Genomic DNA, 14,565 nt, shown 5'->3' on the forward strand with positions numbered 1-14,565 from the left:
TGCGGCACACAGTTCCACGAGTGAAGTACTCTTGCCAAAAAGGCTGAAAGTATCAAACCATGCTTTTGTGTTGGCTCTCATTTAGAGTTATATGGGGATAGAGGAAGAGGTCAGATGATACCATAAGGAAACAGAGACAGATCCACAAATGTGAAAATGCCACAGGACAACTGACCTACTTCTTGAACCAGCGAGTGACACGAAGAAAATTTTTAAAAGGGAATGCAGAACTGGTCTTGATTAAGAGACTTAGGAGACAACATAATACAGATCTTGACTTGAACAAACCAACTATAAGAAGACATTTGATAGATAAATTGGGAAATTAAATTATAGATCAGATGTTGAATGACACCAAGGAAGGCATGGGAATGGCCCTGTAATACCTAAGAAAACATTCGTTAATTTTTTTAAAGGCATGTAGGGAAGTGGAATATGTATGGATGTAGTGATATGATATCTAGGATTTGCTTTAAAATACATCAGCAGGGAATGAGCGGAGAAGAAGCCGAAACAAATGTGGAAAATACGGGTGACAGGTATGAGGGCTCGTTATGAGATTTTCCTGTGTGTGTTTGAAATTTTCCATAATTAAATAAAACTCCTCAGATCAGATGGACAGTCTGCATTTAGGCAGTGGGCTGTCAGTCTGTGAATTATAAGCCTCATGGTTCACTTTGGTTAGAAACTGAAAAATGCAACATCAAATCTAACAGCTTAAAAGAGCATTATAACAAAACCACGTCAGGAACAACTACTACCACTGTATGAGAAGTTTACAACATGCCACTCATTGCTCTCTATGTGCATTATCTCATTTAGTCTATCGTTATCAGTCCCTTACAAATGAGGAAACCGAAGCACAGTCAGATTAAAGAATATGCCCAAAGTCTCACAGCTAATAACTGATAAAGCTAGGACTTGAACTTAGGACTTCTGAAAACCCAAGCTGTTAACTTCTGCACTGTCCTGCCTCTGACATGTAAGATGCTGGAATAAATTAATGAAAGCTAACAAGCTGCAAATCCTAAAGAGATATAATGGACTTGCGGGCTATCACTCATGGAATGGACTTAACTCCTAAGTCCAATAGTGATTATTTAAAAAAAGAAAAAAGCAAAGATGAATAACAGTGTGTATGATATACCACTAATAGATGATCATATATCTACCTGATAAAGACCTGCATGCTCAGTCGCTCAGTTGTGTCTGACTCTTTGCAACCCCACAGACTGTAGTCTGCCAGGCTCCTCTGTCCATAGAATTTCCCAGTCAAGAAAACTGGAGTGGGCACTATGGAAAACAGTGTGGAGATTTCTTAAAAAACTGGAAATAGAACTGCCATATGACCCAGCAATCCCACTTCTGGGCATACACACTGAGGAAACTAGATCTGAAAGAGACACGTGCACCCCAATGTTCATCGCAGCACTGTTTATAATAGCCAGGACATGGAAGCAACCTAGATGCCCATTGGCAGATGAATGGATAAGGAAGCTGTGGTACATATACACCATGGAATATTACTCAGCCGTTAAAAAGAATTCATTTGAATCAGTTCTAATGAGATGGATGAAACTGGAGCCCATTATACAGAGTGAAGTAAGCCAGAAAGATAAAGAACATTACAGCATACTAACACATATATATGGAATTTAGAAAGATGGTAATGATAACCCTATATGCAAAACAGAAAAAGAGACACAGATGTACCAAACAGACTTTTGGACTCTGTGGGAGAAGGCGAGGGTGGGATGTTTCAAAAGAACAGCATGTATATTATCTATAGTGAAACAGATCACCAGCCCAGGTGGGATGCATGAGACAAGTGCTCAGACCTGGTGCACTGGGAAGACCCAGAGGAATCGGGTGGAGAGGGAGGTGGGAGGGGGGATCGGGATGGGGAATACATGTAACTCCATGGCTGATTCATGTCAATGTATGACAAAACCCACTGAAATGTTGTGAAATAATTAGCCTCCAATTAATAAAAATAAATGAAAAGAAAAAAAAAGAAAAAAAAAACCTGGAGTGGGTTGCCGTTTCCTCCTCCAGGGGATCTTCCTGACCCAGGGATCGAACCCATGCCTCCTGTGGTTCTTGCATTGGCAGGAGGATTCTTTACCACTGAGCCACACAGGAATCCCTCTTATATATGTATACAATTTATATTTTATATATAGACATACAAACTATATTACCCCATTCAAAAAAGTCTTTAAAGCATCTAAAAACTCCTTTACTAGATCTTCCAACCCCTATTCCCACCCACCTAGAAACCAACCCCAACATAACTGCCTAGAAATTTCCCCAACAAGAATCCAGCTTTCCAAACAAGGTCATAAATTTCCTAAGCCCAGGGAGCCTCACTTTAATCCTTTATGCCCAATTTATTCCTCACTCAAGATGCTTCCCCATGAAATGTATCCTTTCAGACTCATCTTTCAAAAACAATAATCAGTCCTAGATGCCTAATCTTTCTTGAACTCTTCCTTATTCATGTGGCTTGAGAAGTTTCTCTTTATGCACAAGAGAGAGGACATTACGGTTGTCACTCTAATTGTGTTACTTTGATGAAGACCAAGATATGGATAACTCTGTTGACCTAAGAAATTAGAATACCACTTTCCCAACCAGACTCTAGGTTAAAAATTAGGTGTGGATTTTTCTCTTTTGATTTTCCAGGATAATGAGCATGAGACATTTCTGATCTAAATGCCAGGAAGAGCATACCCTAAAATGTTAATAATAGTTATCTCTAGGTGATAAAACATAGTATTTATCAGCATGTTCAAACTTTTTACAATAAACATGTGTTGGCTTTGTGAACTTTTAAAAGCAATAAAAATATAAGTATGAAAAAAACTTTGCCCTTCTAATTGAAGCCATTAGCAATTTCCCCCAACCATCAAGACACAAGAGATTCTAGTATCTTCTCCATGTTCATTACGAATGCCTAAAGCACAATCTCAAAGAGTAGTCCTTTTAATCAGCAAACTGTGGGGCAAAAATTAAGTCAACTTTCACCCTACCAAACTTAATGAATGGAATGGTACTGCTTTTGTTGAATTACCAGTGCAGACATGACAAGGAAACAATGAGAAATTCCAGAAACAAAGTGTTATTTCCAGAATCCAGAAGGATGTTATGAGACCAGCCTGTTGACCTCCACACCCATGTATACCTACAGCACCAAACCAGAAAGTGGTTCTTGTGGAAGGTTCAATCTTTCTACCACTCACATCCTCCTCCAAATTATCACAGATTCAGATACCCGGCAAACCCTCTGCTGTGTCCATGGCCTCTGTCTCTGCTCAGGCTGTTCCTCCTACTCGGAACATTCTCTTTCACTCTCCTTAGTTAACTTTTCCTAGAATCCTTCTGAATTGGCCCTTCCTTTCCCCACCACAACCCATGCCTCCACTTGGACTGGACTATGCCCTTCTCTGTGCTTCCGTGGCACCCAAGACATACTCCCTCACGACACCATGATAGGCGGTCCTCATACCTGTGGATTTTGTATTTGTGAATTCACCGACTCACTAAAACTTATTAGTAGCACCGAAATCATCACTCATGGTGCTTTCACAGTCATCTGTGAACATGCACAGAGCAGCAAAAAAACTTGAGTCGCTTGATAAGCACATTCCCAGCTGAGACTGAGCAAGGTGATTCTCTCACACTTAAAACAAGTGTCCTTTCTGTGGCCTATTTTCTGTGCCACATTTTCCACATTTTTACGCACTGATTAAAATGGTCCCCAAGCACAGTGCTGAAATGCTAATGTTCCTAAACACAAGAAGACTGTGATGTGCCTTAAGGAGAAAATACATGTGCTAGATAAGTTTGTTTGGGCATGACTGGTGCTGTTGGTCATGAGTTCAATGTTAGAGAATCAACAATATATTAAATAAGGCATCTTTAAACAGAAACATACATGTGTACTGATCAGTAGATGAAAATCTTGTAACCAGAGGCTCATAGGAACCTAACCCTGAATTTCCCTTAAGAGCATTCAGTACCTGCTCATTCAGTGTCTATGTTGACTTTACAAAACATAACTACCACAAACAACAGTAATCAACTGTTGACGGAAACATTCTCTTTATGGAGCCATTCCTCCCACTCACCCGGAGGCTGGCAAACTAGACTGCAGGCCAAAGCTAGCCTGCCACCTGTCTCTGTAAATAGTTTTACTGCAACACTGCCATGTTCATTCATTTACATTTTGTCTGTGACTACCTTGGCAGCAAAACAGCAAAACTGAGTAATAACAGAGACCATATGGCCTGCAAAATCTAAAACATTTACTATCTGGTCTTTTATTAAAAAAAGCTAGCTGACCCATGCACTAGACTCTAAACACTTTGAGGAAATAACAATGTTGCACTTATCTTTATGATCTTAGCACAAAACTGGCACAACAGGACAGGTTAACCAGTCTGGTTAAGCACTGGACCCAGAATATAGTCTTCCGCTCTAAAAATTCAGGGATAACTGCATTAAATTCCAGATCTGAATAAATCCTGAAAGAAAAAAAAAAAGATACTATGCAAAGAAATAAAATAATGGAATGTGACAGAAGGATGAGGAGTAAAAGGAAAAAGACCAAGGCAAACAATATCATCTGGTGGGTGAAATAATGAGATTCAATAAGGAAAGGCCTAATGACAAGTATTAGTAGCTACTGAAATTCAGTCCAGTCTGACCCTCGAAAATATTCAGAGGAGCCAAAGAGAAGGTCTGGTGAGAGCTTGGCCAAATATACAATGACATTTAACTTGTCTAAAGACATATTTCTACATATAGCACCGAGGGTGCTGTACATACAACAATCACAATGGGTTGAGGAAAATGCTGAGCACAGCAAACCAAATCATGCCACAACAGAACTCACTTAAGTCTAAGAGACAAACATCTAGCAAACGGCTCTCATTATCATCTGCTCATTCTTCACGCAGATGGACACATGCTATACTGCATTCAAGATGTTGATAACAGAGCAATCAGGTCTCAGAAAATCCTCAGCATTTCCATCAGAGACTCTCACCTTTCAGTGTGAACATTATTTCTGATGCCATGATTTTATATCCTTAGATTAACTCAAGCTCAGCAACAACTCATTTGCTAAACAGGACACTTTCCTGATTTCCAAAGGGAGCTGAGAACCATCAGAAGGCATAGTCAGTAAATAAAGAATGCTTGGAACCCTAGTGACACTGAACTGGGAGTGGCCTAGCTGGCAGGGACACAGTTTAAATGTGAGGCGCAATAGTTTCAGAGGATGCCACTTACAGCTGGGGCTGGCAGTCCCTCCCCAGGTTGCATGTTTAACCCAAACCACATCTCAAGGCTGATAACCAACAACCCACAAGCTAACCTCCTGCAGCCAGTCAGAAAGAAAGCCAAAGCTCACGCTTGGCAGAGAGAACAAATTAGTTTGGAGCTGACTATCATTACTAACAACCACCTGAAGCCAAATTTTGTTTCTTATTCAAGGATCTGAATTGCAGCAACTGCAGCAGTCTGGGCTAGAAAGTCTCCAGGAGTTGTCCAAGGAGCACCTTCCGTCAAGGCTAATCACTCAAAAAGGACAACTGAAGTGAATAAGCAAGTAAAACACAAGCGAATATTTAAATTACACAGATAAATACATGGCATACACATTTATAATATAGTATCATACAGCAATACTAAGGACGTACTAAGAAAAGATATTCTTGGGCAAGTGGAAACACAGTTCTGCTGTAACCCTTGTTTTGAAGACACAAATCTGTTCCATCATGATCAGCATATTAGGGAACAATGTGAGCCTAACACAAACTTTTATTTTGTTCAGGAGAAACAACAGGTAAACACAGAAGACTCCACCCAGCTGAACGGAGCTGCACTGGAACACACAAAACACAGACACACACCCCAAACATTCACCAGCTACTGCAGTTCACCACGTGAGCTTACATTCTGAGCCACGCCTAAGCCAATCTGGTGTTCTACCTGCAGGTCCAATTTCAAGTAACTCTCCTTCCATCACTTCACAATAACTCGCAAGTGGCAATCCTTCCAAAACCCACTTCTATAAGTGAACTTTATGTCTTTTTCAAGATAGTATTTACATACTTCTTAACCAATGAACATGTAGAAAACACAACAACTGTTTTATTAGGTTCTTATCTTTTCTTTTAACTATGTCACTGAGGAAGCTTTTGAGTGTTATTCTCCTAACCCCATTTTCCCCGTCAGCTCTGTGGTTTTTATTGTGCAATTGTGCACAGCACAGTGATTTTTAGGAACGCATGTGTTACCTTATAGCAGAAGTGACTGTATGACCAGTGGATAATTCAGAAAAGCAAACTGTATGTTGCCATATATAGTATAAACCCATTTTTCCTTAAAAATACATTTCATGTGTCTGCAGGCATGTGTGTATACATACACACACACCTGTAAAATTTTAGAAAAATGTCTGAAAGAACTTCCAAATAGTTAATAGTGGTGCCTCTGAAGGCAAGAAAACAAGTGACTCTCATTTTAAACTTTGTTTTTTACTTAGATACAGTGAACTGGTGTTATCTCTGCAATTAAAAAAAAATTTCCTTTTAAAACCAAAGAAAAAAATTAACAAAGAACAAATTTTAAAAAAAAGAAAGAAAAAAAAAAGAAAAACAAATCTGTTTCAACATTAAAAGTGTTGAAAAGAGAATTATATAATCTGATTATGTGATTCCCCTGCTTAAAGTCCTTAATATTAGATACTCAAACTCCTCAATATTTATGAAGAACCTGGTCCTTCCTAATTCTACAGTTTCATCTCTCACTTTTCCTCCCCTCCTTTATCTGCTCAACTAAGATTTATTTAGAATCTTCTATACGCAGGCACTGGGGATAAGGCAATGAGCAACCAAATATGGACCCCACTCTCACAGAGGCTTGAATCTAACAGAGACTTCAACCAACAAGAGAAAAACTGCATCTAAAATTACTTAATTAGGGCTTCCCTGGTGGCTCGGTGGTAAAGAAGCTGCTTGCCAACGCAGGAAAGATGGGTTCGATCCCTGGTCTGGGAAGACCCCACAGGTCAAGGAGGCAGCTTAGCCCGTGGTCCACAACTACTGAGCCTGTGCTCCAGAGCACGGGAGCTGCAATCGCTGCGCCCACACGCCCTGGAGCCCGCGCTGCACAGCGGCAGCAGCCGCCTCAATGAGAGGCCTGCACACGGCAACTACAGAGCAGCCCCCACCTGCGGCAGCCAGAGGACGGCCTGCACAGCAACGAAGACCCAGCAGAGCCAAAAACACATAAATAAGTAACTACTTAACTAGAAATCTGGCATCACAAAGCGGAAGCAGCCAGGCTCAGGGACCAGGAAAAAGCTCCCCTGGAAAAGGGAAGGGATGTTTACTCTGAGAATTTAAGGATGAGTCAGAGTGGAGCTGATTGAGAGAGACCAGCACTGCAGGCAAAGAGAATGTGTCATAGCCAAGGGCCAGAAAGAGGCTGGGCCCTTCAAGGGAGAAGCCAGGATAGCCAGAGAACAAGAACAAAGTGGTGGGCGGGCGCAGTGGAGAGGTATAAAATAAGGTTAGAAGTAGCAGAGACCAATCTTGCAGGGCCCAGTAAACTATTTTAAGGATTTTGGATCTGATTCTAAGAGCAAAGAGAAACAACTGAAGACTGTCAAAGAGGGAAGTGGCATGATCAGAAACGTGTACCTGGAAGTTCATTTGGGTTACAATCTAAAAACAAAGGCCTAAGGAGGACCAGGAATAAATGTGGGAAGACCATTAAGAACTTCTTTCAATAATCTGTGGATTACTGACATGATGAATGATAGCTTAGACTAGGATAGTGGTAGGAGAAATAGAGAAGAGTAGATGGATTAAAATTATGTTTAGGAGGTAGAGTAAATAACCCTTGGTATTAACTGAAAAAGGGGTAAAGGATGACTCACATCTCCAGCAATAGCACTGCTCACATTCTAGCCTCCAGCCACATTGAATGACTTGCAGCTCCCTAAGCCTTCATGCCTCAAGAGTAGAAATGCCCTGACATCATCCTTCAGCTGCAAACTGCCTCCTCAGTCTAGCCTTCCTTAACTGTGCCCCTTAGATGCCTTAATTCCTGTTCCCATAGAGTCTCATGCTTGCCTTTATCACAGCACACCGCATTATAATATAATCAAATATTTATGTTTCTATCTTCCCCACATGACAGAGTGCTCCTTAAGACTAGAAATCATCTTTGGTTATTTTAATCTCTGCATCTCCAAAGCCTAATTACTCAAATGTCTGTGAATAAACTCTCACTTCTCATCCAATGTACGTTCCTGTTACGGGGAACAGAGAGAGCGAACTGAGTTCTTGGGGCCCGCTGTAGGAAAGAAAAGGATATGGGAAGATGACCTGGGCCTGAGAAAACAGGCAAAAAAGGCAGCGTGGTTCCCTAGCTGGACAAACAGAGAGCTATGAAACTGCAGGCTTCTTTCCCCCGTGCTGGTAGTATAGAACTAAGAGCCCAAACCCAAGAGGTAACTTTAAAACAAATTAAGGGAAATAATTACTCCAGGATAATGCAGAGGCTGAAAACATACAAAGAGCTTCACCAATGGTTCAGAAAACAAATTACCACATTTTACTCTGCATATATATGTAATTATTTGAAATTTTTACTAAAAATACATCAATACATTATTTGCATAATTTAAAATGTACTAATAAAATGTAATGGCTCCAATGTGTAGCTGAAAATGCCTTCTCTTAGATGCACGTAGAATAAAAACACATGCCATATGATTCAGCAATCCCATTCTTGGGCACATATCTAGACAAACTCTAATTTGAAAAGACAGATGCAAAAAAAAAAAAAAAAAAGACAAGACAGATGCACCCGAACTTTCGCAGCAGCCCTGCTTACAACAGCCAGGACATGGAGACAACCTGAAAGTCTGCTGACAGATGAATGGATAAAGAAGATGTGATGGGGTGTGTGTGTGTGAGAGAATAGTACTCAGCCATAAAAAGGAATGAAATAATGCCACTGCAGCAACATGGACGGACCTAGAACTTATCATACTAAGTGAGGTGAGTCAGGAAGAGAAAGACAAGTAACACATGATATCACTCACATGTGGAATTTAAAATATGACACAAATGAACTTAACTATGAAATAGAAACAAACTCACAGACATAGAGAACAGAGCTGTGGTTGCCAAGGGAGGAAGGGGTAAGGGAGGGATGGATGGAGAGTTTAGAAGTAGCAAATTCAAATGGTTATAGAATAGACAAGCAACAAGGTCCAACTGTATAACACAGGGAACTATATTCAATATCCTGTAAGAAACCATAATGGAAAAGAATATGAGAAAGCATATATATATAAAACATATAACCGAATCACTCTGCTGTACACCAGAAACAAGCATGGCATTGTAAGTCAACTATACTACAATTAAAAATAATAATTTAATTAAAAAAGAATAAAAATATGAATTTACAGACATATTACTTAAAAAAATAAATAAAACACCTAATGGAAGACAGAGATCTACAAAACATTAATTATAACTTTAATGAGGGATACTCCCTAAAAAATGCCATAAAATACTTTCTCAAATTGTCATTGTTGCTTTCATTTTAAAGACACATATTGGAGCTAATCCCATAGAACAATTTGTCTCCTATTCAAGTAGACTTCTGGTCTGAGGTGGTAACATCCAAACTAGAAGAGGTAGTAGTGAGGGATTCTGCTACAGTAGCAACCCCTCTGAAGCACCCTGATGTCCTGGGGCCCCATGCGTACCATGGCACACAGGAAGTTGGTAGTTTCATTTATAAGCAATGACTCCTTCCCAAGTCATCCAGAAAAGAGCTGAAGACTAAAGACAGTGGAAGATAAATGGGAATTTTAAATTAAACCCTGAAGGATGAGTCCTCCTATCCTGCCACCTTTGACTCATCCTTTTTTTTTTGACTCATTCTTAGCAGACAACCAAGCCTCCAACTTCAAAGACGAAATAGACAACATGAAAAGGCCATCCTTCACCTCCCTCCTACAATACTCACAATCTTACCTGCACCCCCAATTATCCATTCCTCTTTTCCCTCAAGCACAAGAAAGAGGGATCTCTCATCTTTTTTTTCAGCTATCCCCCTCACCTGTGCTCTGGATCCTACTCCTTTCTCATCATTTGCAAGGACATTTCCCTGCCATCTATCTCCTTTCTTTCATAGGCCTTCAACCTGTTTATCATAATGTCCCTTCCTCAAGTAGCTGAATCAACTCTCTCTCATGACTTCAGAGGAGTCATGAGAGGATGCCTCTATAAGAGGATGCCTTCAAGTATCTTCACCTCTGGCCTAGATCACTCTCGAGTTTCAGATATTTGCTAGTCTCTAAGTATCTGTACGTCAATGTCCTACAGAAATTCCAACATGTCCAAAACTAAATCATATTTTTCCTAAAACCAATTCCACCTTTATTCTCTATCTCAGGGAACAGACCAGTTCACCCAGTTCTCAAGTCAGAAAACAGTGCTACTTCCCTCAGCTCCCATGCCCAATCAAGTCCTTTGGATTCAACCTCATTAATATACTCTGTTCACTTTCCCCATCTCCAAAGCCATTTCCTGGTTCAGTTCCTTCTCGCATCTCACTTGGATTACTGTGGCACCCTCCTACTCTCCTTATTTCTAGTCTTACTCTTCTCCAAACTTTCCACACAACATCCAGAATTCTAGTTCTGAAATGCACACCTGACATTTCCCTATTTAAAGCACTCAATGGCTCCATATGACTTTCTGGGTAAAAGGTCAAACTACTTATTGTGTGACCTTTCAAGACCTGGTCTCAGCTCATCTCACCATCCACTGTATAAATTTTGCTCTCAGGGCACAATAAACCTGCCATTCACAATTTTCCAACTACTGTGCCCTCTCCCTAGTTTCAAAAATCCCACCCAGAATCCTAAAGCATCATATTGATGTCTACGAACCCAGGGCAGCAAAAAACTTTTAATCCTAAATTCATCTTCATCTAGAAAAACTTTTACTAAATTCTATAGTGCCACACAGTGGTGAGAGAGGGAAGCGCATAGTACAGATAAAGGAAATGTAGATGGAGGACATGTAAGAGAACATCAGGCAGCCTGAAGTGGTCTAATTCCCTGAGATGAATGGGAAATGTCTGTGCAGTGCTCCATGGCGGCACATACTGGGTTCTCACGCCTACTCAGCTAGTCATGCTCGTGACATCGCTCTGAGAAACTTACATCGCTGGGGCTCAGGCTGCCCAGCCCATTCTCCTGCTCAGAATCTTTCCCAGACTCGGTGCCCTGGGAGGACCGGGGATGGGATGGATGAATCCAGATCTCCAGGCGAGTGGTGTCATCTCCTACATGCCGGAAAGTGGATTTCTTCCCTTTCCGCCACTGGTCAGGGCTCAGCTCCAATTCTTCGTGTTGCTTCTTTTCCATCTGTTCCGCCTGTATGACATACAAACATGTAAGCTCAGACTCTCCTGGTATTCAGCCAATAAAGAGAAGTGCTCATCTCACCTGAGCTTGTTTGCTAAGAACTGTAAAAAGTAAAGACTTAGCCATAGTTCCGAAGTACGGAGTATCATCTGCTCTGTCTCATAAAAGTTACTTATTCTGTAAACCAGATGCTGTGGAATACGTACACCCAAGGGCCCTGGAGTGCTCTCCTAAAGATGAGTTTGGTTCTGTACAGAGACTGACTCTAGAGCACAGACCAATGGCACCCCTTGAGGACACTATTAGTCATTTCCTAAAGGAAACAGAGACAGTAACAGAAATGCATTCTTCTAGGAAGAAATGATTTTGCCTGCATCCCTACTCACCTTCCGTTTGGTCTCTTCAAACAAGCTCATGAGACTCTCCTTGGCAGTCAGGATAGGGTTGCTGGCAGCTAAACTGCGCATATAATAATAGACAGCATCCAGTTTCCTCCTCTGCAGAAAGAGGTCAGAGACACTGAGTCAACCAGTTCTCTTCCAGACTCCAGCCTGAGTCAGCCGACCCAGGAAACCCTACCATCCCTCCCAAGCTGTGAGGAATTCCAACAAGAAAATGAGAAAGCTGCCCACAGGAGAAGCCATGGTGATGACAACAGAGCTCTCTTCTCATCCAGGACTATGTCTAACATGTAGACCGACTCTTAAAGCCACACACTCAGCAGTGGGGAAGAAGAATAAAGAGACTCACAAAATATGAAAGCAGTTACATTTTCTCTTTAGAGAAAGAAAATTGTCAGCATGTACTATTATTATATTTAAATTATAAACAATGGCAATATCACAGAATAAGCGTACCTACGAGGCAAATGATGAGCACTTCAGAAACAGTATTTCCAAACCCAAGGAAACTGCCCGGTAGACATTATTATTCCCATTTTAACGATGAGGAGACAGGAGCTCAGGAAGATTATTACATAACTTGGCCAATAAAGTCTCAAAGCCAAATCTCTGATAAGCTAGTATTTGAACCAAGGCCTCCCTGGCTCCTAAGTTCATGTTTTCACTACAACGTACTGACTCTACTGAGAAAAGGAAACTATTACTCAATGTATTCAGCAAAAAAACACTTCAAGTCCAATTTTATAACCAATTAATAAGGAAATCAAAGGGAGAGGGTTAGAAGGAAAGAAAATCAAAAGCCTTTCTATCTTTCTATCATATACGTTTTTACCCTTTCCCTGCCTCGAAATGTACCTAGACTACTACTTCCTTCTCTCCCCAGCACCTACTTACTCTTTAAATGTCCTTGCAACCATCTAACATGGTTAAAGAAACACATTCTAAGCTCAACTGCATGAGTGTGAATTTGGCCCTGCCACCAATTAGGTATACGCCTAAGAAAGTCAACCTAGAACAATTTCCTTATCTGTAAAATGAAGATATTCACCAACATATATGGCTCCTGGAAAGAATAAAATTCACATAATTATACATTTAACGGAATATCTGGTACATGATTTCAGTCAGTTAAATGGAAGCTATCTTTAATGTTATTCTAATTATGCCACTCCCTTGATTTTCCAGTAATTGATCAGTCCCACAATGATTTTCTTCATATTTTAACATCTCTGAACTCAAGATACAACTCACAATCAATATCTATCATCATCTTACTTGAGCTCACATTTTTCTTTCTTAGTGCCATAGAAAATGATGTCTCCAACAATCAATTGCATCATATCCTATCAAGTGCAATTTGTATATTGTCTGTATACACTTGTCTTCTCAATTTTTTTTTTCAGGACAGAAACCATATCAAATTACCTAGCAAAACACTGCACAGCATATTCTCAGCAAATACTTGGGATCCACTGAAGGAAAAGCTATAGAAAAGTTGAGAAAGTGATGTTAAAAAGACAATTAATTGGGTTAAGACAGAGAAAGAAAAAGAGGGACAAAGGAAAAGAACTCACAAAGAGTACTAACTTAGGTCAGAGGTCCATGAAAAAAAAAGCACAGCAATTTAATTAGTGTGGCAACAAACCACTGAGGGAAGACACAAGATTAATACTCAATTTATATATATTAGTAGTGAACAATCTGAAAAAGACATTAGGAAATAATTCATAATAGCATCAAAAATAACAACATACCTTATTTATACCTTAGGAATAAATTTAACCAAGGAAATGCAAAACTTTTAAACTGAAAATGACAAAACATTTCTGAAAGAAATCAAAGAAGACCTAAATAAATGGAAAACATCCTGTGTTTTTGCAACAAAATATTTAGTACGGTAAGGATGTAAACAGACCTCAAAGCACTCTAAAGATACAATGCAATCCTTATCAAAATTACAGTGACTCTTTTGGCAGAAAAGAAAAAGCTGATCCTAAAATCCAAACAGCATTCCAAAAAACCCCAGACAACCAAAACAATGTTGAAAAAGAACAAAGTTGGAAGACTCACATACCCCAATCTAAAAACTTACCACAAAACTACAGTAATTAAAACAACATAGTACTTGCACAAGAGAGAGAATTGAGAGTCCAGAAATAAATTTATCATACATCAACTGACTTTTAAGAGTACTAAGACTATTTAATGGGGAAAGAATAATCTCAACAAATGATGCTAGGGGCCACATGCAAAAGAATAAATTAGACCCTTACTTCACACCATATATTAACCAAAAATGGATCAATGACCTAAACAGAAGAATTAAAACTGTTAAAAAAAAAAAAAAAAGGATTTCTATATTTTCATCTAAATAAATAAATAAGAAACCTTAACTTTCAATTTGGTTAAGAGTTTCTTAGCTATGACATCAAACCACAAGCAACAAAAGTAAAAATAAATAAACCACACTTTATCAAAATTAAAAACTCTTTAAAAGGGCATTATCAAGAGAGTGAGAAGACAACCCATAAAATGGGAGAAAATATTTATAAATTACATATTTGATTAAGGTCAGACTACATAAAGAACTGCTACATCTCAACAATAAAAGAGACAACTCAGTTTAAAAATATGCAAAGGATTTGAATAGACTTTTCTCCAAAGAAGATACGCAGATGGCCAACAAGAACATAA

General features: G+C 39.6%; 1 protein-coding gene across 4 annotated transcripts in view; it reads right to left on the minus strand.

The window, feature by feature from the left end:
- Nucleotides 1-14,565, minus strand: part of SMG6 (SMG6 nonsense mediated mRNA decay factor) — a 197,074-nt gene that overhangs the window by 169,987 nt on the left and 12,522 nt on the right. For 3 of the 4 annotated variants that reach the window (XM_020909771.2, XM_020909772.2, XM_020909770.2), the window contains exons 7-8: nucleotides 11,857-11,967; nucleotides 11,267-11,479 (exon numbers count right to left, since the gene is read on the minus strand). In XM_020909771.2, coding sequence (XP_020765430.2) covers nucleotides 11,267-11,479; nucleotides 11,857-11,967 — 324 coding nt within the window. Of the gene's footprint in view, nucleotides 1-1,172; nucleotides 1,360-11,266; nucleotides 11,480-11,856; nucleotides 11,968-14,565 lie in introns of those variants that run through there. The other variant, XM_070478845.1, reaches the window with a different exon arrangement.

Source organism: Odocoileus virginianus, chromosome 17 (assembly GCF_023699985.2).
Source record: "Odocoileus virginianus isolate 20LAN1187 ecotype Illinois chromosome 17, Ovbor_1.2, whole genome shotgun sequence".
In the NCBI taxonomy this organism is placed as follows: Eukaryota; Metazoa; Chordata; class Mammalia; order Artiodactyla; family Cervidae; genus Odocoileus; species Odocoileus virginianus.